This window comes from Glycine max, chromosome 17 (genome assembly GCF_000004515.6).
Source record: "Glycine max cultivar Williams 82 chromosome 17, Glycine_max_v4.0, whole genome shotgun sequence".
Classification (NCBI taxonomy): domain Eukaryota; kingdom Viridiplantae; phylum Streptophyta; class Magnoliopsida; order Fabales; family Fabaceae; genus Glycine; species Glycine max.
This window is the reverse complement of record NC_038253.2, coordinates 26,937,443-26,963,117: the sequence shown is the minus strand read 5'-3', so window position 1 is coordinate 26,963,117 and position 25,675 is coordinate 26,937,443. Positions and strand designations below refer to the sequence as shown.

The 25,675-nt window shown below is 36.5% G+C and overlaps 1 protein-coding gene and 1 long non-coding RNA gene across 3 annotated transcripts; both read right to left on the bottom strand.

The window, feature by feature from the left end:
* Positions 1-2,273: 2,273 nt before the first annotated feature.
* LOC106796611 (uncharacterized) lies at positions 2,274-3,622 on the bottom strand. 2 transcript variants are annotated; one of them, XR_003265154.2, is made up of 2 exons: positions 3,322-3,622; positions 2,274-3,119 (listed from the first exon to the last, which is right to left on the bottom strand). It is a non-coding gene; the product is annotated as an uncharacterized lncRNA (long non-coding RNA). The 2 variants fall into 2 exon arrangements; XR_001385672.2 differs by having other exon boundaries at positions 3,446-3,622.
* Positions 3,623-5,322: 1,700 nt separating this feature from the next.
* LOC732580 (VHS and GAT domain protein) lies at positions 5,323-24,303 on the bottom strand. The gene is given in 10 exon segments (NM_001250340.1): positions 5,323-5,961; positions 6,231-6,733; positions 7,387-7,596; positions 7,755-7,840; positions 10,153-10,234; positions 17,101-17,261; positions 18,154-18,267; positions 18,362-18,460; positions 21,732-21,810; positions 24,049-24,303. Coding segments are annotated over 10 exon segments (2,019 nt in total). The 5' UTR covers positions 24,150-24,303; the 3' UTR covers positions 5,323-5,377.
* Positions 24,304-25,675: the final 1,372 nt, after the last annotated feature.

Genomic DNA, 25,675 nt, shown 5'->3' with positions numbered 1-25,675 from the left:
TAACCTTTACCGAGGCACTTAGAGTTGCTTTCTATGTCAAATTTAAGGCCACTAGTGCACTAAGGCACCTAAATATCATTCTTTTACTCATGCCCACTCATTGTGGTCTCACTTTACTATAACATTGGATGGGAACATGCATAACATTTTCTTCCTCTGATTTTCCAACTTGGGCTTATTTCACCCCTCTCTATGAGGCATAACATTTTGCGTAACACCCTTCATTAAAAAAACCCATACTGAAAGAATATAAAATTTCAAAATTATAATAATTTGAAAATACCTCTTGTATAATAAATAAAGTCAAATAAATAAGTCTTTGCATAAGTAAAAATATTATCCTCAAAATATGGGCATCTAAACTAAATGAACACTAAAAATACAACGAAAGTGACCACAACCGATGCCTTATTCTAAAATATTAACCAAGCTAAAATAAATGTAACTAAGAAAACTATGTCTTCAAGTCTCCTCAAACTCAATAACTTCTTTCTTGTGCTCTGAAAACAACACTTATAATATCATGATAATCCTAGTGAATAAAACAACTAACAGGAGTTCGCAAATAGTATTATGCTCAACCAATGCGGTAATCTGAAAAATCAACCATGATATCCACAATGAATTTAATATAAGATTATATATGTATATATTTATAAACCAATAAAAATCATATTAAACAATCACAATTCATGAAATTTTGAATAAATAAAATATTTAAATAAACGGAAACACCTCAACGCATAGAAAAAAAATATAACAAACACAACTTAGTGATTCCCAGAATTACAAGACTCAATTCTTTGGTTCTCGGAACCAATGTAGATCTCAGATTCTTCAAAGAGTTTGAGTTCATATTCTATGCAATGACATCTCACTATCTTCCCCATCATAGATGGAGATATCCAAACTCTCTTCCTCATCCCAAATGGAGGTATCTATAATAATTTCATCTCCATCCTAGATGGAGGTATCTATCATATAATTTCATAATAAAATGTACATCATCATCCATTCCCAGAAGGTGATCATTAACTCACAAAATTACAAGAATAACATTTTAAAAAAAAAACTACCAACAAACTCCTTAATTTCATGCATTCAATAATAATTCTCAAAATCACACCACAACAATAGAATCAACTAATGATATGAAACCACATATATAACAACGATTATATAGCAATATAATAACTAAGGCATATAATATTTGCAATGGCTAGAACATAACACACATATGTACCATTGATTTTGATCCTAAAGGTTAAATTATATATATATATATATATATATATATATATATATATATATATATATAAGGAAAACACATTCTCAAGAATTCATACCATGAATTCACACCATGGAGGTTTAAAAAAAGTTATTTTACTCACCTCTCGAAGCAAGAAATTTATGTTTTTCATTATTCTTCTTCTCCTCTACCAATTGTGTTGAAAGAATTTTTCCACTTTCTTTTTCTCGGTCCTTGAAATTTGTTTAATCGATCTTTCTTTATCTATTATTTTTATTATCTTTAATTATAATTATCTTTAACCAATTCAATATATTATTACACTAACATCTTTTACAAATAAAAATAACTATATAATATTTAAAAAATTAATCTATCTTTTCCCTTACTAAACAATATATTTAGATATCCTTATCTAAATAATTATTAAATTATTTTTGGGATGTTACATTTTGCATACCTCTCAGGGTAGCTTACGTTAACTTTCTATGGGCATAACCATTCTCCTACCTTTAAAGGTAGTATCCAGCTACAACATCCTCATCTAATGTACAAACTTACCTAACAACTAGGCTCATGACTCCTCAAATGCTTTAACATAGAAAACATATGTACATCATGCACATCAACTTATCCTAGTTTGTTTCTACAGTTATGTGCTTTGTATTATCTCTTTATTTAATTTATCTCTTCCACCACATATTTCATTACTTGGCCAAGCTATAGCCAACAAGAGGCATCTCTCTTGCTGTGATCTTTTATTAACCTATTGCTTCAAGTGGACAGACTCATCTCCATTATGAGGAGGAGCCACTTGGTTTGTCATTCTCTACGAAGGACCCCTTCTTATTCCTTATGAAAAAGCTTACTTTCTTCCACGAGTGTCAAGTCATCTCTAGGGGTCCTCTTAGCCCTCTTTCAACTCCTTGGAGTTGCCTCATTTCCTTTATCCCCTTTTCTCTTTTTGTAACCTCATTCCCTTTCCTCCTGCTAAAATCTTTCCATAAAAATTATTTTAGTAAACCTTTAGAAAACTCATCACTCCTTGGTGACCTAAGGGATTGTTAGCCTTTTTGCACACCGTGGTATGACAAGCATGTGACTCTCGAACATGATTGGTATCGGGAAAGGCTTCACCTTATGTCACTAAGGGGATATCCTTTCAATAGAAACCTTTCTTGAAACCATAACATTTTCTTAAAAACCTTTATTGAAATATTAGGGGAAACTCCCCACCTTTTGCTAAGAGACATGGGTATAATCTAAAGTGTTTTATGTATCTTTTATTAAAAGGGTTTATCATTACATGCAACCCTAGGCATATGCAATAATCATATGAATGCAATAAGGATGCCAACACAATACCATGAATCATCAAGGTACAAAGAGGAAACCAAGCAATAACAAGTATTCAAGAATCATACACAGAAGGCAATAATGAAAATATGCATAGGCTCCACACGTAACCTCACACATAGCTTCAAATCCTATTATGGAGGTTTACACTTAGCCTAGCACTTCATAACCCATTAAGACACCTTTTCAATCCCTCCCATGCTAAGCATGAAAGTAAGGAAGGAGTTAAGGAACTTGGAAAATACAAAAGAAAGTGAGAACTTGACAAAACTAAACAACTAGAATGCACCATAGGCAACCCGTGATAAATGCCATAAGCATGACACACTCCCAGAAAGCTACTAATCATCAACAGAATTCACCACAATCAGGTCGTGGTAAACGACATAGGCGTGGCGTGTCCCAAGAAGGCTCAAACTCACATAAGAATCTACCATGACCAGCTCGTGATACATGCCATTAGTGTGTCACGTTCCAATGGTGCTCCAACCCATTCCAATCCCATTCGGTGATCCTAAACAAGTGTTAAACATTAATAACTACCAAGTATTCATGGATTATAAGCATAATCTCTCACAACTCACAAATCTCAAAGCATGGGAGGCTTAAACCATAAAAGCCATCCATGGCCACAACAATTCCCCCAAAAATCAAAGAGATTGGGGGAGGAAGATAACTATCAATCACTCATAATCACTTCTATTACAAAGTCTAACCTCAAACAACACAAACAATCTCCCAATCAAGCTTAATCACCAATATCCCCAAATCTTTCCTTTTATTACTTATTGTCCTCCACTCTTAAGGTTCTTTATGTGTCCGGCTAGTACATAATAATACCTCACTTAATGACTCGATGAAAGAAGGAAAATGGCATGGATCTCCAATTTCTGCGCCTGCACAAGGAAAAACAAAGAGGGAAGAGGAGAAAGAATAAAGAAATGTGAAGTTAAAATTAGGAAGAAAGAGAGGAAAGATAAAGTATATAGAGAGAGAGAGAGTTGAAGAGGATTGGGGCCTATAAAAATATTGGAGCTACATCAAAACTTAACATATTATACTTCAAATATCTTAGGACTTAACCTGCTTTAGATAGGCAATAAAAATCTAGAAGCTAGCTAAATACATGAAAACCCAAAAAAGAATTACTACATTTTATAAATAAAAAATATATTTAATCTTAAATAAATAAATAGTATGACGTGAATGTAAAGTGTGAAGTCAATTACCACAAATTAATAATCAACAAAAATGAAAGAACTTAAAATGTGTCTCTTCATCAAATTGTCACCATGTTCCACCATTAAAGACTGCGTCCATTTATTTGAACTCTCCTATTGTACTAAAAAATTTATGATAAAAGACAACAAAAATAGGATTTAGCTTACAAATTAGAAATTCGAAAGAAATTAACCCAATTGATGGAGCAAGCAACTCAAAGATGTGATCCTTGCTTTCATTTTAATTGTGTTCTGGTTTATTTGGCGCTGTCGGAACCAAATTAGATTTGACAATTGACAGTAAGTATTGGCATTAATCAAGGCTTCAACATTGTAAGAGCTAACTAACACTTCTCTCACGGGTAACTTGCCAGCAGGAGTAAAGCGCATCCATGAGTTTCAAATACTCATTATTTTCTCAATGACAGCATCTCTAAGGGAGATGTTTAGAACTGCTTAACTTCAAATAATATTGTTTAACTTTTTTTTTTCAATAGAGAAAATGACATGACGTTAATATAAGCACCGTAACTTATACAATCAATCACTCTTTAAAATATTTATACCATAAATAATATTTTTCAAGCATTACAAGACCCATAAAAATAAGTTAAGTACTCATTATAGCAATCTCAACATTAGAATAAATTTTCATAGAGTACTTAAAGCTATGTTGAATTGAAAGACCTATAAAATTAAGATAAACATTTCATCTAATTAATTATGCATTGCTCTCATAAGTCATGCTAGACATACAAAAAGCAATCCCCTAAATAAGGAAAAGTTAAGGAGGGTTTCTTTTTTGTTTTCATTTGTTTCAAAAATTAGATAATCTTTCAAAACATGATAAATAAAAATAATAAATACTTTCATATTAAAAATATATAGTGAAAATTTTACATTTTAGGGCAAATTACACAATAAATAACTTTTTTTTCCATTTTCTCTTCCAAGTTAATAAAATTTCTCAACTTTTTTCTTTCTTATTTTTCTTTATTCGAACGCTGTTTTTTTTACTTCATTTCACTTTCATTTTTATTTTTTTTCTTTCCTCTATTTCACCCTTCATATCATAGAAAGTGACACATGTTCATATTAAAAGGCAAAGCAGAAAAACAAACAGTACGAGAAAATACATATCCTCCACTTCTCCATCAAATCTTCCTGTTCCTTTCTACAACCTACTAAAAACAACCATAGTTCTTAATGTTCGATACCATCATAGGTCGGACATCCCTTCTCCATAGTTTAGACGGCGTTTATGCTTGAAGAACCATTAGACCATAACTACAATCGAAGGGAATGTAATACAAGGTAAAATTGCCACAAACTACAATCCAACCCAATGGTTTAGCCCTTTTTCCCCTACTTCTCAATGTTTTCTCTAGAACGAATGTACATAATCAAATGCTAATTCCCAGACAAGCAAACAATATGAAACAAGAACCAAAAAAATTATATATAATATAAAAACATAAAAATAAAAATCAAGGAAAATCGGGGACAAAAGTTAGCAATAGAACTGAAATGTGCAAACCCGATAATATAGTTTTTACATGCTACCAGCTCGGCCTGGAGTGGGTTTTGGCTTCACTTTTGCCATGTCAACAAGGTCTCCAAATAACTTATCCTCTGGCTTGGAAGGCTTCCCAGATGGAGCATACGATGTGGTAGAAGCTTGGTAAGGGTTTCTCAAACTACTATCGTCTCTAACAGACATACCATACATTTGCCGTTCAATATATGGAACTCCTTGTTGCTGATAATGAACTCCTTGTCGTTGATCATAGCCGTATCCCATAAATTGGTTTCCGTACATCTGTTGAGGATACATCACAGGACCACCCTGCATTTGATGTGGAGCCATGCCCATGTAGGGTCCTGCAACACCTTGCATATGCTGAGGTTGCAAGCCCATTTGATTGCTCCCAACATGGTTATTCATTCCTGACATATGGCTGTTAGCATTTGGCTGCATATACATACCAACACCCTGGTCATTGCCCATTGTTTGAGGCCCCATAGGATGTCCAGAATTCTGCATGTGTGGATACTGAGCGCCCGCTAATGGACTTCCATTATCTGCTGCTGGTTGAGCTTCCCAAGGAGGTGGTGGCAATGATCCACTTTGTGTGCCTGTCAAACAAAAACAAAAATTGTGTTATGCAATGAAGTCCAAAATATGAGGGCACAAATCCTATATACATTTACATTCTCAATCCATCCAGGAACCAACCCAAGTACCCAGCATATCACCGTCAGTCAGTGGGTAAAGAAAAATGTTGCAACTTACACATTCCCCATGAACCAATTTAAAACCATTTTCTAGAAAGAAAATGTAATTGTGAAGGACTACAACCAAATAGAAATACGTATAAAATACAATGAAAAAACATTAAATGCACCATAAACAGGTGAAGGTGGTTGTTGCTGTTGCTGTTGGGCAACCTGACCATTCCAGGCAGGACCTGTATTTTGTGTATACAATGATTGCTCATACTGCTGAGGTGAACCTGCATTTGGGGCATTTCCATTGGGGTAAAATCCACCTTGAGATGTGACTGTTTGCTGTTGTTGAAATTGGGGAGCATATGGACTGGTTTGGCCAGCAACATTAGCTGGATGGGGTGGCTGGGAATTGACAGATGTAGGTGCATTATTTCCATTAGAAAACATATCAAAAAGAACAAGGGCATTCTGCTGAGAAACAGGACTGGCAGTTGGTTGTTCTCCTAGAGGAACAAGAGCATTTGATGAATCCGCTTTTGGTGAGTTATAGTCATCGCCACTGAGCAGGTCCCATTTGGGATCAACCTTGGCAGGAATTGTTGAACCATTAGAAGTTGGAGGTGCAGGAAGTAGTAACTGATTCAATGTTTGGGACCCTGCTTCAACATTAGAAGAGGATCTGCACATACATGTGAGTAAATAGATATGAGAGCAATGTAGCCAAAGGCATCAGATGATTCAGATCAACTTTAAAGTATCAATCTATTCCTAAGTGTTTATGAGTAAAATAACAAATATAGGTCTGCAGCCAAAACCAAAGGTTATGACCTAGCTCACGAATGACAACTCAATCAATTGATTATGATGAGTGAACTAAACAAAAAAAATAAAAAAAATTGACTTCTGATGGTCTAATATAACACGTCCCAAGTATCATACCCTAGATCTTAAAACACTTCCATACTTGGTAAATTTTAATGACTAAAATTAAACTATTCAAAAATAAAAAGAATAGCAAAGAACTTAGCATAGCATCAAACTCTAATGAAAGCAAACAATTTGAACTCAGTTTTAATTTATAAATCTTATAAAATATTCCTAATATCAAAGATATCATTCCAATAGAAATAATATAACAAGGTGCTAGAGTCCACATTTATTGGAAGTTATTATTTTTAATAGTAAACTTGTTTACATGAAAATTAGCCATCAACAATAAATTGCATGGACTCCAATACGGTAAAACTAATAGTAATTAGTAACATGCTAAAATGAATGCAGATGATATACATGAGCAAAGCAATAATGGAAAGAAACAAGAGACTTGCTTACCTCCCATCAGTTTGTTTGCTAGTATCTCCAGTATCAACCAAAGGAGCATCAATGTCTACAAGAGCTCCAGCAGGTGCAAGTGAAGGATTCAAATTCTCAGTGTGATTTTCGTTTTTGGTAGAAATTCCAGAAGAAATAGATTCGTGCTTGGCCAGTACACGCTGAAGATCATCATTCAGGGCTAGTCCTTGGCATAGCAGTGATTCATCCCTGGAAAAATTGACGGAAAAGACCATAATAATAACTACTATATTGTTTGGATAAAAATAATACATTTTACTAAAAATACAATGAACACGAAACAATGAGTAAAATATTGTACTCAGTCATCATTATATAATATCATGGAAAGGGATTCCAGGCCTTACGAAGTTGAGTTGACAAGGTGAACCACTCTCTGCTTGTAAGTTCGACACTGCTCCACCAAATCAACAATAACCTCCTGTCTAATCCCCTGAAAGTAATAACCAAGGTCATCCATGAGATGTCAAGTAGGTGTTTGTTATTTACGGCATGATAATCAATGATCACTTGAAATTAAATGTTGAAACAAAACATAAGTAGGGCATTTAGAAGGTTAAAATCAAATCTACTACAGTGAGGCTATTTTGGATTTGATGGCAAGGATGGAATGGAGAGGAATGAAATGAAAAAACATATTGGACTTAGGCAACGGGTATAAAAACAAATATACCGCAACAGGCAGGCTATGTTTTGATTTGATGGAACGGGTGGAATGGAGGGAATGAAATGGAATGACACTAGTTGCCATCTATAAAGTCCATACACTCCAAAAAGGACAAAGTATTGGTATCATATCCACATCCACATACTAATACATGTAAGATACTCTTAGATACATATACATGGAGTATACTCCCATTTTTTTTATTTTATTGACTAATACGTTTAGCATACAGTTCAGAATTCAGATACTTTGAATAGGACGAAAATTACATGGTGTGTTTGTTTCAAGGTTTTAAAAATTTATTCCCACAACTATGAACTTGGGAATGTAATCTACAATGTCACATGTTTGTTATAAGCTTTAAAAATTTACTCCCAAGTATTGTTCATACTTCATACCCGGGAATGTAGTAATACCTTGTTATACTTCATTTTTATCCTCATAGTAAGGGGTCAGAATGTTATATTTCCATAGCAATATGAGAGTTTATTTTCTAACTCAATTGCAACTTCCATTTTCACTCTTACTTTTTATTCTAATTATTTTGAGTTTTAAAAAATATTCCTAAGAATATTAAAATCTAACCGAACATATTTTTAAATTTACTCAAGAATAGCATTCTAGGAAAGTATTCCTATGAATGTCATTCTGAGAATGCAATATTATTCCTTGAAACAAATGTCACCATATAAACTATCTTTTCCTCCATCCTTAAAGGTTAAAGCTATATAGTAAATAATACACAATTATGTAGAGTCAAGACTTCTATTGATAGGGCAGGGCTACTGCTTTTTATGACATGCTAACACAGGTTGGGGGGAAATATGTAACTTTTGTAATAAACTAGGGGAAGAAATACATTCTGATAAGGGTAATGAAAAGATATGTTGTAAGTTGTAACTATGGTTTTTTGTTTAAAGTATATGGTTTTTTAATCCATGTGACACATCATGTTCTGAATTTTTAACACTCATGTTCTTGTATCTGCGCTTTATAGGTTGCCACTATTTATTAGATTGTTTATTCCAAATGGAACCAAATAAAATTTATTGCATCCAATACCTGTATTTTCTACCCTGTTCCCTCAATTAGAGGTTATGGGATATTCTAATAGAGCGATAACTTTTGATTCCATTTTCTTCTCAAACAATGAAATAGAAACATTAATCCATTTCATCACAAAATATCCAAACACTGGTAACATAATGTTATTCCATTCCATCCCTTTTATTTCCATTTCATTCCACCAATCAGTAGATAGTCAAACATAGCCTAAGGATTCAAAAGAAGTCATCACAAGGTTGTTTTCCAGTCATCAAAACGTTTATTGCACCTTCGTGAGTCAAATTTGTTCTTTCCATAACCTACACCTACATCATGCTTTTGGGTTAAAGAAACAAAGAAACGCCCAACTAACTGCATAAGTATATCAGTTAAAAATACATAATGCGCTGCAGTGTATTGTCAAAAAATGATTAAACAAAAGTAAATATTTTCAAGCTGATAATATGTCCAAAATACCATAAAGGTCATTAGTCATAAGATGCAGCGAAAATTGGCCAACTTTCATCCCTGTAGTTTTTATTTCATTTTTAAGTTCTGTCCCCAAATTTTCATTTAGTCAACTTCAATTATTACTAGTTTACTGCCAATTTTTTTTGTTTATTTACATTCCTATAATCGGCGGCATCACTAGTGAAAACCTATTTGGCCTTGTCCCATAAACATTTTTCAACACCCTATAAATAACTCACCCATATCAGCAGTTTAAGCATAATGACAAAGAAGGAAGAGGGAACACAAAAAGCAGTCAATAAATTGAGTATCAGATTTACTCAATAAATCATTTAGAATTTAGAAATCCCAAGAAAAAACACAAATATTTGACAAACAAAAATGGAATTTGGTGAATATGAAATTCAATATTAACAATATAATACACATTCAACCAGATCAATAACACAATTTGAATGTATTTTATTTAATGTCACACCTATAATCTTCACAATCATTACAAAATAATTTATTTTTATACATTTATTTTATCATAAGTTGAATGTCTGAATTAAGTAACTTACTTCTTTGTTACTAGGGTCTAAGGCATTGAGCATTTCTGCAAGAACATCCATGATGCCACGTGCATTCTGAATTTCAGTCAAACTAGAAAAGAAAGATCAATCAGATATTAGAAGAAAATACTGCATAACTATATATGACAATCTGTACCAAAACTTAACTCTCATTATCATCACCCTAATACAAATACAAATACACACATGTGTTGGTGATTTCTCTGATGCTATCTTCTTTTTAAGGATAGAGAGTTTGAGAGAAGAGAGATGAGAGAGAAACAACTTAGAGAGAGAGTGACTGAGAGAGAGAGACCTCGTGAGAGAGTGACTGAGCGAGAGAGACCTCGTGAGAGAGAGAGAGCAACAGACAGAGAGAGTGAGAGAGTGCGAATCACCGGGAGAGGAAGGGAGATATGGAGAGACAACCGCAGGAGATATGTGACAGAACATTCCCTGAGACGCGGCAGCAAATCGAGGCAGCGAAGGCACGGAGACATGAACAGAAGGAACCTTTTCGATACTGCAAACAGAACGAGAAACAGGGACTAATGGGAGCACAAACATGATGAGAAGGATGCTAGCTACGGTAACATGGAAGGGTGGACGACGGTGGTCAACAGGAGGAAAGCAAATGAAAGGAAGAAGAGTACCTTAGAGGAGAGATTATCCTATAAGTGTGATACGTGGGGTAATCCTCCAAACTATCATCATAACTGGAGAAATAAGGAGGACATCACGTCCTATTATTTCACCCATTTCACAGATGAGGTCAACGAGGTGAGGCTCTGGGAGAAGTTTAAGTTATGGGGGGACGTTCGTGAGGTGTACATTGCCAAACGCCGTAACAAGGATGGTAGGAGATATGGGTTTGTGCGGTTTAAGGGAGTTTCAGACATAAAGCACTTGGAGATAAAGCTGGATAATATTTTCATCGATAATCAAAAACTGTTCGTCAACCTCCCTAGGTTCGCAAGATCAGTCTGGAAGTTAGAGGCGCAGCCAAAGGTTGGTAAGGGAGGGGTGTCAGATAAAGACACTATCAGAAGTCCACAGGATAACAGCAGACCACGGCAGAGATCCTATGCGGAGGTCGCGGCTCAGGGAGGAGCTTCAGCTGGAACGACGAGTTGCGAGGGAGAAACACCAGTCATCACGATCACACTCCATGAAGGTCATGATTACTGGTGCAAGGGGGCCTGGGTTGGCAGACTAAAGAAACACACGGCGATGGAGTTACTGGAGGATCACATATCGTGGGAACTAGGGTACAATATCAGTACCAAATTCCTCGGTGACGATATGATCCTCCTAACTGGCCTGTCGGAGGACAAAGCTCAACAGATTATCAGAACGGAGGTTGACGGTGGAAACTCTCTGTTCTATTCCTTCGAGAAATGGCGGCCGGAGTGTAGACCAAACAACCGGGTTGTCTGGATACAACTCTGGGGATTCCCGGTTGAAGCGTGGGACGTCGACCACATGAAGAAGGCTATATCTGTTATCGGTGATGTTATTGAACCCGACGAAGACACAGACGATCGCCGCCGTTTGGACCGTGCTCGACTGCTCGTTCGGACACCCCTTCCGCCGGCGATCACGAAGGAGATCACTGTGCGTACTGGGGACGTTGATCACAAGGTGTGGATGGTGGAGGAGATTGGAGACGATGTGGGTATGAGGAACAGGAGAACCCCTTCGTCAGTAGGGTGGACAGACGAAATCACGTCTGTAGAAGACGGTGATGCCGCCGTTCACGACGACGAAGACTCGTCATAGTCGTACTCGCCGGAGATATCCTCGACAAAGACCATGAGTCGTTCGAACCATTGGTCTCTCGATAAACCCAGCGGACAACGATTCCAAACACCCACCCTTTAAAGTCCGCTGGATAATAACCAAATTGACGATGCATGCACAGAGAAGTCAGACGACAGAGGGGCGCATACCCAGGGCCCTTTCTCGGCAAAGGTTGACCTTGTGGCTGGCCTTGCAGAGAAGGTTCAGAGTAGTGTATCATCAGAAAGGGTAACTTCGGCCTCTGTAACTCCTGGGTCTCGACAGCATACTAGTGATCAGCAAGGAAAGTTTTTGAATTGTGAAGAAGGAGCTTTAGAGGATGAGAACTTTTATGGGGAAAGTCACGGGCTCGTAACGGATATGAGATCCCAACCTGGGATGTCTTCTCCTCAGCCTCAAAAGCTTACTGGGCCAACCTCTAACTCGGGCCCAATAATGAAGACAGAGGGGAGTAAAGAGGAAAACTACCCAAGTCAGGCCCAATCTTTTAAAGGGAGCCCTATTATGCTTCCTAAAGTCTACGTTAGGCAGAGATTTGGCAAATCCAAAGTTGGCCCTCTTTAGCCTGTAATAGAAGAAGCTAGCATGTTAATGGAGGACGGCGGCTCGGGTGCTTTATATAATTCTCCTTGTAAAGGCCCAAACAACATGATACCAGAAGCAATTGACGGGCTCAAGAATACTTCAGATAACAATTCAGAAGTCATGGAAGAGGCCAAGCAACAATGGCAACTCGCAAAAATCATAGGCCTTCAATCTACAGCAGACCAACATGACTGTATCCAGAGCTTTGCAACAATGGAGTCTCGGGACAGGAAAGAAGCATTCAAGATGGGAAATAAGAATATTCAGAGATGAATATTCTGTCCTACAACATAAGAGGGTTGGGTAGAGGCATCAAGTGGGCTTCTATCAGAAACTTGGTGGGGAAATTTCACATTGACTTACTGTGTCTTCAGGAAACTAAAAAGGAAGTCTTGGATAAAGCTGCTTGTCAATTGCTGTGGGGCCAACCTGATGTGGCTTGGGAATGGCAGCCTGCTGTTAATGCAGCTGGGGGTCTGCTTTGTGTCTGGAATAATAGTAATTTTCAGGTTGATTTTCGTTTCTCTGATAAGGATTTCATTATGCTGGGTGGGGTTTGGCTGCCTCAAATGCAAAGGGTGGTTGTGATTAATGTTTATGCCTCCTGTGATCCTGCTGGGAAAAGACAGATGTGGCAAAACCTTATTAATAGAAAGTCTCAGTCTCAAGACTCTTGTTGGTGCCTGGTTGGGGATTTCAATTGTATTAGGAATCCTTTAAAAAGAATGGGGAATAACCGACTCAGACTCTTCCATCATTGCTGATTTCAATGAATGGCTTGCTGTTATGGAGGTGGACGACATTCCTTGCATGGGCAAGCCTTATACTTGGGTGAGGCCAAATGGAACCTGCAAAAGCAAGTTAGACAGGGTGCTGGTTTCTGATGGGTGGCTAGGTAAATGGCCTGATAGCTCTCAACACAACCTTGAGAGGAACTATTCTGACCACTGTCCTATCATCCTCAAATCAAAGAATATTGATTGGGGTCCTAAGCCTTTTAAGGTTTTTGATGGTTGGTTAAATATCAAGGAGTATCAAAGGGTGGTGAAGGATTGCTGGTCTGCCTTTCAGCCCATGGGGTGGGGAGGTTTCGTTTTAAAAAACAAGCTTAAGCTCCTTAAACACAGGCTGAAAGTGTGGAGTAAAGATAACACAGCAGATTTATGTTCTCAAGTAAAGCAACTTCAGCAGAATCTGAATGACTTGGAAAATTCAATGTCATCTCAGCCTTCGGAGCAGCAAGCTAAACAGCTGAAGAAAGTCCAATCTGAGCTTTGGGAAAAAGCTAATCTTCATGAATCTATCATGAGACAAAAGTCCAGAAGTAAATGGATTAAAGAGGGTGATAGAAATAGCTCGTATTTCCATAAGCTAATCAATTACAGCAGAAGGAGAAATGCTTTAAGGGGTCTGATGATTGATGGAGCTTGGGTTGAAGACCCTTCCTTGGTTAAGGCTGAGGTTTTGCAGCACTTTCAGAACAGATTCCAAGAACCTCATGCTCATAGACCTAATCTAGATGGGATATCTTTCAGTGCTTTAACTCCTTCTCAGAGAGACATCATGGTTGAACCTTTCAAGGAAGAGGAGGTGACTTGCACTGTGTGGAGCTGTGGAAATGACAAAAGTCCAGGGCCTGATGGATTTAATTTCAGGTTTATTAAGCACTTTTGGAAGGAGCTTAAACCTGATTTCCTTAGATTCATTGCAGAATTCTTTGTTAATGCCTCATTTCCTAAAGGAAGCAATTCTTCCTTCATTGCTCTTATTCCTAAAGTAAAGGACCCCCAAGCTATTAATGATTTCAGACCAATCTCCCTCATAGGCTTTATCTACAAAATTATTGCCAAACTGCTGGCTAACAGGTTGAGAAAGGTCTTGCCTTACCTTATTGATGAAAGGCAGACAGCCTTTATAAAAGGCAGACAACTACTTCATGGAGTTTTGGTGGCTAATGAGGTGATTGAAGAAACTAGAAGATCAAAGAAGCCTTGCATGGTCTTTAAAGTGGATTTTGAGAAGGCCTATGATTCTGTGTCTTGGCATGTTCTTTTCTACATGCTGAGAAGAATGGGGTTTCATGAAAGATGGATTGGGTGGATTAGGGCTTGCCTCACTTCAGCTTCCATATCCATTCTTGTTAATGGAAGCCCAACTTCTGAATTCAGGCCTCAAAGAGGGTTGAGACAAGGGGACCCGTTGGCACCCCTTCTATTTGATTTAGTGGCTGAAGGTATGACTGGTTTGATGAGGGAAGTAGTTTCAAAAAATTGCTTCAGAAGTTTCTTGGTGGGGAATAGCATGGAGCCTGTGAATGTTCTCCAGTACGCTGATGATACAGTATTTTTCGGAGAAGCTAACATGGAGAATGTCAGAGTTGTGAAGGTCATTCTTAGAAGCTTTGAGATGGTCTCTGGTTCGAAGATCAATTTCGCAAAGAGCCAATTTGGAGCCATAGGCCAGTCTGGGGACTGGTGCACCTCTGCTGCTGCATACCTCAATTGTGATCTGCTCCAGCTTCCTTTTTGCTATTTAGGAATTCCAATTGGTGTCAACCCGAGGAGAACAGCGGTCTGGGATCCGATTATAAGGAAGTTTGAGGCTAAATTAAGCAAATGGAATCAGAAAAATATTTCTATGGCTGGTAGAATCACCCTTATCAATGCTGTCTTAACAGCATTACCTTTGTTTTTCTTGTCCTTTTTCAGGGCCCCCTCGGCTGTGATCAATAGATTATCTACCATCCAAAGACATTTTCTTTGGGGGGGTAATCGAGAAGGGAAGAAGATTGCTTGGGTATCTTGGACTCGCTGCTGTTCTTCTAGAGATATGGGAGGTTTGGGGATTAAAGACATTAAAGTCCTCAATAAGGCTCTTTTATTCAAATGGAAATGGATGTTGTTCCACCAGCCTGATCATCTTTGGAACAGGATTTTGGTCTCCAAATACAAAGGTTGGAGGGGATTGGATCAAGGGCCTAAAAAGCACTATTTCTCTACTTGGTGGGCTGACCTAAGAGCCATCATCCAACACCAGAGTATGAATGTTGCTCTTAACCAAATTTGCTGGAAGGTGGGTAGGGGAGATAAGTTCCTCTTTTGGGAAGATCCTTGGGTTGATGAGGGGACTCCCTTAAAAGACCAATTCCCTGAATTATTCAGAATTTCTTCCCAAAGACTTTGTAGGGTGGCAGATGTGGGGTTTTGCTCTGAAAATGGGTGGGTCTGGAACCTTTCTTGGAGAAGACATCTATTTGATAATGAGATGGAGACAGCTTCTAAATTTATTGATCAACTATCAGCAATTAGGCTAAACATCAACCTGCAGGACACATGGACCTGGAGAGCTGAAACTAATGGGAATTTTTCTACTAAAACTGCATACCAAGTTATCAAATCTGAGCAGTCTTATGAAGGCCAGCACCTGGGTTTCCAGCAACTTTGGGAGATTAAAATTCCTCCTAGAGCCTTATCTTTTGCTTGGAGATTGCTATGGGATAGACTCCTCCCTACTAAGGATAATTTAATTAAGAGACAAATCCATATTAACAATGACCTTTGTCCCTTCTGCCATAGCCAACCTGAATCCGCCTCTCATTTGTTCTTCTCATGTGCTAAGGTTCTGCCTCTCTGGTGGGATTTCTTCTCATGGGTGAAGGAAGACAGGGTCATCCATTGCAGGCCCATCGATAACTTCCTCCAACATCATCCTTTAGCAGGATCAAAGGGGTCTAATAGAAGATGGAAGATGTCGTGGATAGCAGTTACATATACAATCTGGAAGTTCAGAAATGAGTTGATTTTTCATAATCAACCCTTTGATATCCCTAAGCTGGCTGATTCATCTCTTTTCCTCATGTGGACTTGGTTGAGGGGATGGGAAAGGGACTTCAAGGTTCCTTTCCAGTGTTGGTCTTCAGCAATGCCTCTAGTCTTTATTTAATTAATGTTTTCACTGTAGGGCAGGGTGGGGGCATGTTGTTTGTTGTTTGTTTTAGTTCCTGCTCGTACAGGATCCCTTCCCTTTATATCTTGTAGTACCTCTGGTACTTCTTATTATTAATATAGATTATCTTTGCATTTCAAAAAAAAAAAACAAATACATACATGTAACATGCTCATCGCACCAAGTGAATGAAATTTAAATCCATGGAAACTCATACAGCTTATTTCATAACAGTTAAAAAGTCACTGATGAATAAAGAAAAAGGTTCTAAGATCAAAACTTGATTCCTACTCTAAGCTATATTTTGCATATTTCTTTTACTTTTCATTGGTTCCCCAAACACCACCAAACTTTGCTTGATTCCATAAGGAGAAAGATTATGTAACATCCATTAAAAAGAACATGGCTAGGCCAGTCACAAAAAAGAACATGGTTTCAAATGTGATAATCTGTAGGGCAAAGAAATTCTGCCATTGTTATAGATGTGGTAATGTACTTACGATACTTATGACTATGCACACACACTGTATAAAATCATGTCACAACCATAAGTAAACTTATGAATCAATAAGAATTACGTTAACCTCCTTTTATATAAAAAGAAAAGAAAAGGAATTAGATCCATACTTGAGTGTTGGAAACTCAGACTCTGCAGAGGACTGAGCTGCGTCCTGGTCAACATTTGTGTCGCGTATATTTTGAGGGTAAGATGCCAATGGCTGTGTTTGTGGAGGTGTGAATACAGGTGCAGATTGTTCCGACCTCTGAGGGAATACTGCCCCAGCACGCTGAAATAAACAAATACTTTATATAATAAACTAAATGGAAAAACAGCTAGATTCAAAAATGGTTAGTGTAAATATTCGAAGTGTAACAATTCACACTCAAATGCCAAAACCTATATATAAGGGCTTGTTTGGGGTGGATTTTAGTTGTAAATTTCCAAAATTTTAAAAACAACCAATTTTTAGTTTTAGTTTCAAAAATTTTAAAAACTACTTTCTAAAATTTTGTAGTTTTTTTTTCTCTAATTTTTAGTTTCAAAATAAACTCATTTTGAAAGTTTCTAATCTTATCACAATGAGTTTAAGGGTGTGTTCTTGTAGTGATGACAACGACAACGACAACGACAGTGCCGATAACGGTAATGGCAACAATAGCAGTGCCGGTGGTGGTGGCGATAGTGGTGGTGGTGGCAGCGGTGACAGTAGTGATGATGTGGGTGGTGTGGTGGTGGTCGGCAGCGGCAGCAGTAGTGGTGGTGATGTCGTGGTGCCAACGATGATGGCGGCATGGCTGTGACAGTGGTGGTGGCGGTAGTGGTGGCAGCGGGAGGGCATTGTCAAATGTAGGGAGTGTTCTTTTTTATTTAAAACTAAACCAAATTCACATCCTTTTTTCTTGGTTTTGAAAATGAATATAAAAGTGTTTTGAAATTGAGTTAAAAACCATTTGAGCTCCATTTTTGCTAAATGTTTTGTTTTGAATATTGCATTTGAAAACCAAAAACTTGAAACCACCCCAAACTGTCCCTAAGCTATCAGATAAGAACATTGCATCCAAAACAAAAATGCTAGATATTGATTGCTCTAGTGAACAGCTTTCCTTCATTTTCACAATGGCAAGAGGAAAACTTGGCAACAAAAATCTCTATGTTTAAAACTTTATAATAAACATTACCAACAGTTCCTGGTATGCAGCATAATATTGTGGATATCTTGCCCTTGGGCCTCCAAAAGCTTCTTGCCAAGTATCTACAAGAACCAGTATCTTTTCTTTGACATGAAAATCAGGCTACAATTGGCATGACAAATCACATCAACATATTTTACATGAAGAAAACAGAAACATCAGAAAGCTGCAAAAATATTCAAGAAATTATGTATACCTTTTTCTTTACTATTTTCACCATCTCATGAAGCACATCTCTTTCTGCAACATGCATGTGAACAATATCTCCACAGTTCTTTATGATTGTCTCCAACAACTTTAATACAATGGACCAACAGAAAACCAAATGAATTTTTCAAATCATCAAATGATCTAGACAAGTAAATTATATGCAGATCAGAGAGAATGCATCTTAGCTGAACAAGCATCATTTAAAAAGGCACCCAAGGTACTCTCTGATAAGAAATGATTCAATGGAGGGAGGCCCCTTAAAGTTTTTACTCCTAGGCCCAAAAGACCCAAGGACAAAACAGTAGATTAGCCTCAGCGTTGCTAGGAAGTAGTGGAAAGGGAAGTTAGTTAGAGGAGAGAGAAAAGGTAGGGAAGAGTTTTGTTATTAGTAGGGGGATGGATCGATGTGAGGGTACGAAGGAAATTGGCTAGAATTGGGAGTCCAGAGTTAATTCTCTGACTTGAGGGAGCTTTGCTCTCATATTTATCATTGTATTGCCGCTTTTATCTTTTACATTACATAATCACAGAATTCTCTAATAGGAGTTCCTATCACTCAAAAATTAGTTTGTATTCCATGCCAGCATAGTTAAAAGACTTTCAATTTGAACACCAAAAATGTAATGATAGGCTTCTCATGAAGCCTATTACCATACAAAAAAAGGAATGGTTGACGATGTGAGATTTTAAGACTGAATGGACAGATTAGAGTGGTAATAAATGGATTAGCATAGTAATGTGTTCAATCCATTGTTTGGGAGATTGGAATGGAACAGCATTGTTTAGGGGATTGGAATGGAACACTTCTCCCTCTTTATTTTTATATGATTATATAGTATATACAATTTCAAGCCATGAAAGAAAACAGAAGCCCAATGTGATTTGATTACTAAAAGTGACTTTTAATTTCAAGAAGCAATTGACCCCCTCCCCAACAACTCAACCAACCAGTAGCAACATCCCCTCTATAAGTATGCCAAGGTTTTGATTTGAACCCTATACGGTCTGTGTGGAGCTTGCTAAGAGCAGTAAGGCACTGGTATAGTAATAGTCTCATGCTTGAAAAATGAAAATTCTGAGAAACATCCTCCAATTCTATGTTTTCAGAAAAACATTGTAACTTCGAATCAATGGAGAGGAACCCCCCTCCAAAACTTCCAATAATGAGTTGTATACATAAACCTTTCTACTCCACACCGTTCCACCACTCCATTTAAGAACCATTCTGCATTCTTTTCTTTATTGCAAACATAGTCTCAATTGATTGCAAGTCAAATCAGGCAAAATTATAAAAACAATTAAGGCCTATCAATTGTAATGGAAATTACTATTTCAAATGTTCCTGATAATGAAATCCACAAACACCATAGCACATCCTATTGTAAAGGACTGCAATCAACCACTCATTTAGAAATCCTACATTTGAAAGCAATACCCAAAAGCCACAAAGCAACTTAGCAAACAATAACAGCACAAATGTGCATTACATTCTACGTGAAATTGACTGCAGTGGTACAAGGGTAAATTATGCTTAATTGTCAGGTTTCTGTTTCAACTTTCAGCTACTGCATACAATGGTTCGCACTAATGTGGCATTAACCACTGTTCAAACTCTGAATCATAGGTATTGTAGCAATGTTATTTATATTTTATAAATTTAAGTGCTTTTTTAGTTTATTTAGTTTGGATTATGTGCAAATTTGGTCCCCCAAGTATTATTTAGCCAATTCAATCCTTCTATTTTTAATCTTAAGCAACTTTGATCCCTCTATTTTCTTCTAAATAAAACCCTCAAGTTCTCATTTCCTACCCAAAATCCTCACAAATTCAATCAATTAAATTGTTTAAAAAGAATTTACTCAGAACTTACCTAGCAAAACATCAAAATTCACCCAAAAAAGAAATCTCAAAATTCTTTCTCTTCAAACTCTAATTTTGATCACATCCCATAAAATCCTTCAAATTTATTAAATTCCCACTAACTTTTTTACTTCTAAACTTTTAAAATCATTTTATATCCTAAGTTCATCATAAACCCCCAAATATATGGATACAAAATGAGAATTTGAAGGTTTTAGATAGAAAAAATTGACAAAGGGACCACATTTGATTTTAAAAATAGGACTTAATTGGCTCAAAAAAACTTGTGGGGCCAAAACTGTACATAGTCCAAATTTAATAACCCTATTTTATTTGTCTTCTTGAATTGGACATTTTCTGAGGATTAGGATTTGTTTTCAATTAAGGGTTTTAATAAATGGGCTTAATGGTCATAAAACATTATAGTTCAGATTTCTTAATATTCAAAATTAAACTTAATAATATTCAGTTGTGCACATATTTCTTCAACCAATAGTAATATACCTTATTTCTTCATCCAATAAACTGAACTAACTAACTAATGCGTATCTATCAATCATATATCATCGTCCATTATTAGAAAATTGATGGCAATGAAGACAGCAAAATTTTGGAGTGAGCAGTATTGTCTAAAATAAAACAAAAATTTCACCCATTTGGAGGACATCTTTAACAATAGTATAACCCCAGCTAATCACATACATATCCAGAAGTTGATACTTTCTCTTTCTTTCCCAAGAAGAAAACAACATAAGGAAGACAAAGGTAATTTGAATATTCTTCATTCTTTCGGAAACACCTTTTCCTACAGTTCACTGCATACTACTATAACTCCATAAGTAAAATATCACACAGTTGCCTATTTTGAATTCCATTATATCATCCCCAGATAAAAGTTGACAAAAGCTTCCACCATATTTATCAATCAACCTGGAAATTTTATATTCAAAGAACCAGACGAACATTAAGTTCCCTTCTCATCTAACAAAATTTTGCTTATCTGATGACATTTGGATGGAATGGAATTCCCATATTTTCAAAGGCATCCATTTTACCTTGAGCTTGAAATGGGACAGAATTATGTTTGTATCCACTATCTATCAGCTCACAGTAGTTTAAACCAAATATCCATTTCAAACAAGAAGAAACAATAAACATTTATTCTAATTTTTAGGTCTGTTGTTGTATGAGAATATCTTCTCCCTAGTTGGATTGTCCTTTTCTCTATACTATTTGGTACTTTACTACTTTTATATTATACAGGAAAGAAAAGCATCTTAAAAATATTCATAAAACTTACTGCAGTGAACACCATCATCTTTCACCAAAAAAAAAAATGAACACCATCATCATTCAAAAATCAGTCAAGAATGTAAAGTTTAGAAGGTCAAAATGGTGCAATTGAAGCAAACATGCTTAAATACAAAAAGAATTTAGAACAATGCCAACAACAGAGTTTAAGAGAAAAAAGGTTGTATTACAACACTCTTGCTTACAGTTAGTGCAAGAAGTTGAACTTTTGAATTTTTACTTCCAATCCGCTTCTTTATACCTTTAACAACATCCTTTGCTTGCCTGATAATCATAACCAAACAGAGTTCTCAATACTTATACAAAGAAAATCCAAACATTATACATCAAATATTCTAATTCCAGTTAAACACTTCTATATAAAAAAAATAATTAAAGAAAAAGTTATCCAGTGCAAAACGGTGTAGACACAAGCTTGTAGAACACCAAAGATGTAAGACAAAATTTTGAAAGAAGTGTAAATTTTGAAACAATAAGAGCTAATATACAATCAGATACCTGAAAGTGATAATTTATGTTGCTATGATCCCTAACAATGTATAATTAGTCCCTGTTAGATTACATTTATCTTTACATGATCTTGTATATATTATTACACAAAAACTTATGATTCTGATTGATATGTAATTACCTAATAATCAGTAATTGATTGATATGTAATCAATATTGATTCTGATTTCTCCATTATAAATAAAGATGAGATGTGGTCATCTAAGACACAAAATTACAGTAAAACTAAAACACTGCTATATGGTATCAAAGCTTAGGTTATTCTTGACAGAGGAATAACAAAATTCGTCCTCCACAACCTACTGTCCCAGATGGACCTCTCTGCTAGTCATCCTATCCAGCAACCTATTTCCACATCCAGAGGACCTTTCTGCTTTCCGGCAACCTATTTCAGCATTTCTATGAGCCCTTTTACCCAATGATGGCCCTTTCTCCTCTTTCGGCAATCCTTTTCATCTGCTTTGCATTTTGGCAACTTTTTTTACCTTTTCCGGCACAGTTTCCGGCAACCGCTGCCACTGCCGCCGTCCGTGGTCAGAGCTCTAGCGACCTTTCCAGTCAGAGACCCCGCCATTCAACTTCTCAAAGGCCGATCTGTCCGTTTCTCAGGCCACCGCCTCCTTTCAAGCGCACCCACGCGTATGATCTTTGTTGTGCCAACACCACCAGTCCGCACTTCAAACCGGCACGTGACGGCTCGTCCGGCCACATTTCCAGCCTCTGATTTCTGGTGACAGGCTCCCCACACTGAGTGGCGCACAAAGCCCAATCCCTTTGAGTCGTTCCGGGACTATTTTTGTTTGTCGGGCCTTATTTTTCACACTTTATCTGTTTTTCCTTTGTTTTTACATTCTCATGCAGGCCCTCTTCGCAGTAAACAGTACCGCAAGGCTGCTATGGCCTTGTTTGGCAGACTTCCGGACGCCTTTTCGTTGGCACTTACCTTCAACCATTGTCGCCCATCGCCAAACTGCCAAAGACCGACATGCTGTCCATGTGCACAACCAACTCAAAACACCACCACACACAACCCCACGTAGGGCCCTAGCGCGTGAAGTTCATGCACACGAAGCGTGACCCATCTCCAGCAAACCATCTTTCATTTCTATCTAATTGACCACAAATTTGTAACAAGTTCGGTTCATATGACATATATGCTTAAGCTTGAGGGGGAGTGTTAGATTACATTTATCTTTACATTATCTTGTATTTATTATTACATAGAAACATATGATTCTGATTGATATGTAATTACCTAATAATCAGTAATTGATTGATATGTAACCAGTATTGATTCTGATTTCTCCATTATAAATAAAGATGAGATTCAAGACACACAACATTACAATAAAACACTGTTATAGTCCCCAAAAGTGTCAACTTTTTAACAAATTCACACTACCATTTTGTCAACTAGCAAACAATTTCATCCCTAGAATGACCAATAATTTGTATAAATGAAAACTTTCATAACCAAAGCAACACAAGATGCCACTTTCTGAATCAACTTTTATAGTATCAACTAAAATCATAACAGAGCAGGAAAAAATATCACTGAAGGCTTATAATTTATATAACTCCACATAGAATATCACAAGGAAATTAGATGCCACCTAGCATATGCACACACGTCTGAATCACACACAATCGAGGAGAACCCACAGTAGCCATCAACATCACTGGTTGCTCAATTCAAAAAGTTTCAGAAAAAATTCTATACAACAAGAACACTATCACTCAAACCAACTTTGAAACACGCACATATCATACGGTAAACGGTTACAATCTCCTGTTCCATTCCAACCTACAACAGCTCACGCATCGATCGGAATCCATTCACACCACCATAACAAGCGCAATTGCAACCTTAAATTTTCGGTTCGCCAAAAGAGCGAAAAAACGATAAAAAAACAAAAAAAGATGATTCGCGTTTGGCGGATTAGAGAAAAACGGTGCGTTTTGGAGGAAAGAGTGCAAAAAAGGAAAACGCACCCAGGGTCATGATTGAGCATGTCGCAGATCTCGATGTTCATGGCCCAATCAGGCCCTATGAGCATGTCGCTCGTGGCGCGTTCCACCATGGAATTCACCATCTCCTCCGGTCACCGGTGCGATTCGAAACTCTCAGCGAGATCGGCGATTCTCCGACGACCATAAATCGAACCACCGGTGCAATCGGAGAACACGATTCCGACACCGCGCTCTCTCTCTCTCTCTCTCTCTCTAAAGAAACGAAGATTGATGCGAGAGTTTGGTGGATTCCGTTGCTGAGGGAAAGGTTTGGAATGGGGTTAGAATTGGAAGTTTGAAGTTGGAAAAGACGAAAGAGGAATATAAGCACTGAGCTTATGAGAAGGTACCACGTGTCCGCTGAGGTGCGATTCGCACCCTGATGCCGTTCTTTTGCCGACCACTTTTGAATCAACGATGCTGCACCTGAGGTTGCATAGGCCAGCCTAGCAGACCCACCTGCCTTACAAAAATTAATCAACCCGACAACAACCAAAAAAAAAAAGTAAGATTATCCTGGCAAAATTAATTAGTAGTAAAATTAAAAAATTAATTTATTAATTATAGGTATTATGTAAAAATAATTATTAAAATAATTGAAAAGTGCAAAATAATAAAAAAATAAAAAAATATAATTTATTTAAAAAAGATAATAAGAAAAATAAATAAATATATTTAGAATAAAAATGAAATAAAATATAAAATTAAAAAATAACATTTTAAAAAATATTAGTTCAAGTAGCGTAAAAAAAACACTAAAAATTGTTATGAAGTTACTAAAAGAATTTGTTTATCGAATAGTTAAAAAGGTTTTTCAGTTAGTAAAAAAAATTAAAAACTAGTTATATCTTCTAATTATTTATCACAAAATATTTTCTATTTGTTATGATGTAATATTTTTTAAACAATTAAAAATCTTTAAAATAAACTATAAGATATGTCAAAACAATATTTTTCTTCATTATCTTTTTTTTAGCATGATATTGATATGAAATTGTCTCTGTCGAAACAGTGACAAATTTTCATCGAGAACCATGAGCGCAAACAATGTAATACTTTCCTCCAAACAAGATTTATTGCATATCCAAAAATCAAATAGAAATCAAACCCTAGACCACTTGGTTAAACAACACAAGTCACTATCACTTATGTCAACAATTGTTGACCAAAAAAAGATGTCAATACAATATTGTTGTGATACTCTATTTGATACTCCCTTCATCCCGTAACAATCATCATGTAAGACAAAAAAATATCCCAAAAAAATTGTCATTTTAGTTTTTCAATGTAACAATTAATTTTTCACTTAAAAAAATATTAATCATATGAGCTACAAAAGTTAAAAATTAATTAATAATGATAAGGGTAATTTGTAAATTATTATTCTCTTTATCAATTTATTAGTTTTTTTGTCTATGAAAATAACTTAAGACGACAATTGTAATGAAACAGAGGGAGTATCTTTCTCTGATATTCTCCACAATTTCAAAAGCTTTATTGAAAATCACAATTTGATAGGTATCAAATCTAAATAAAGAAAGAGAATCATAAAATAAGAAGTCAAAAGTCCACCAATGTTGATTTCCCGTCAATATTAACCAATTATTAT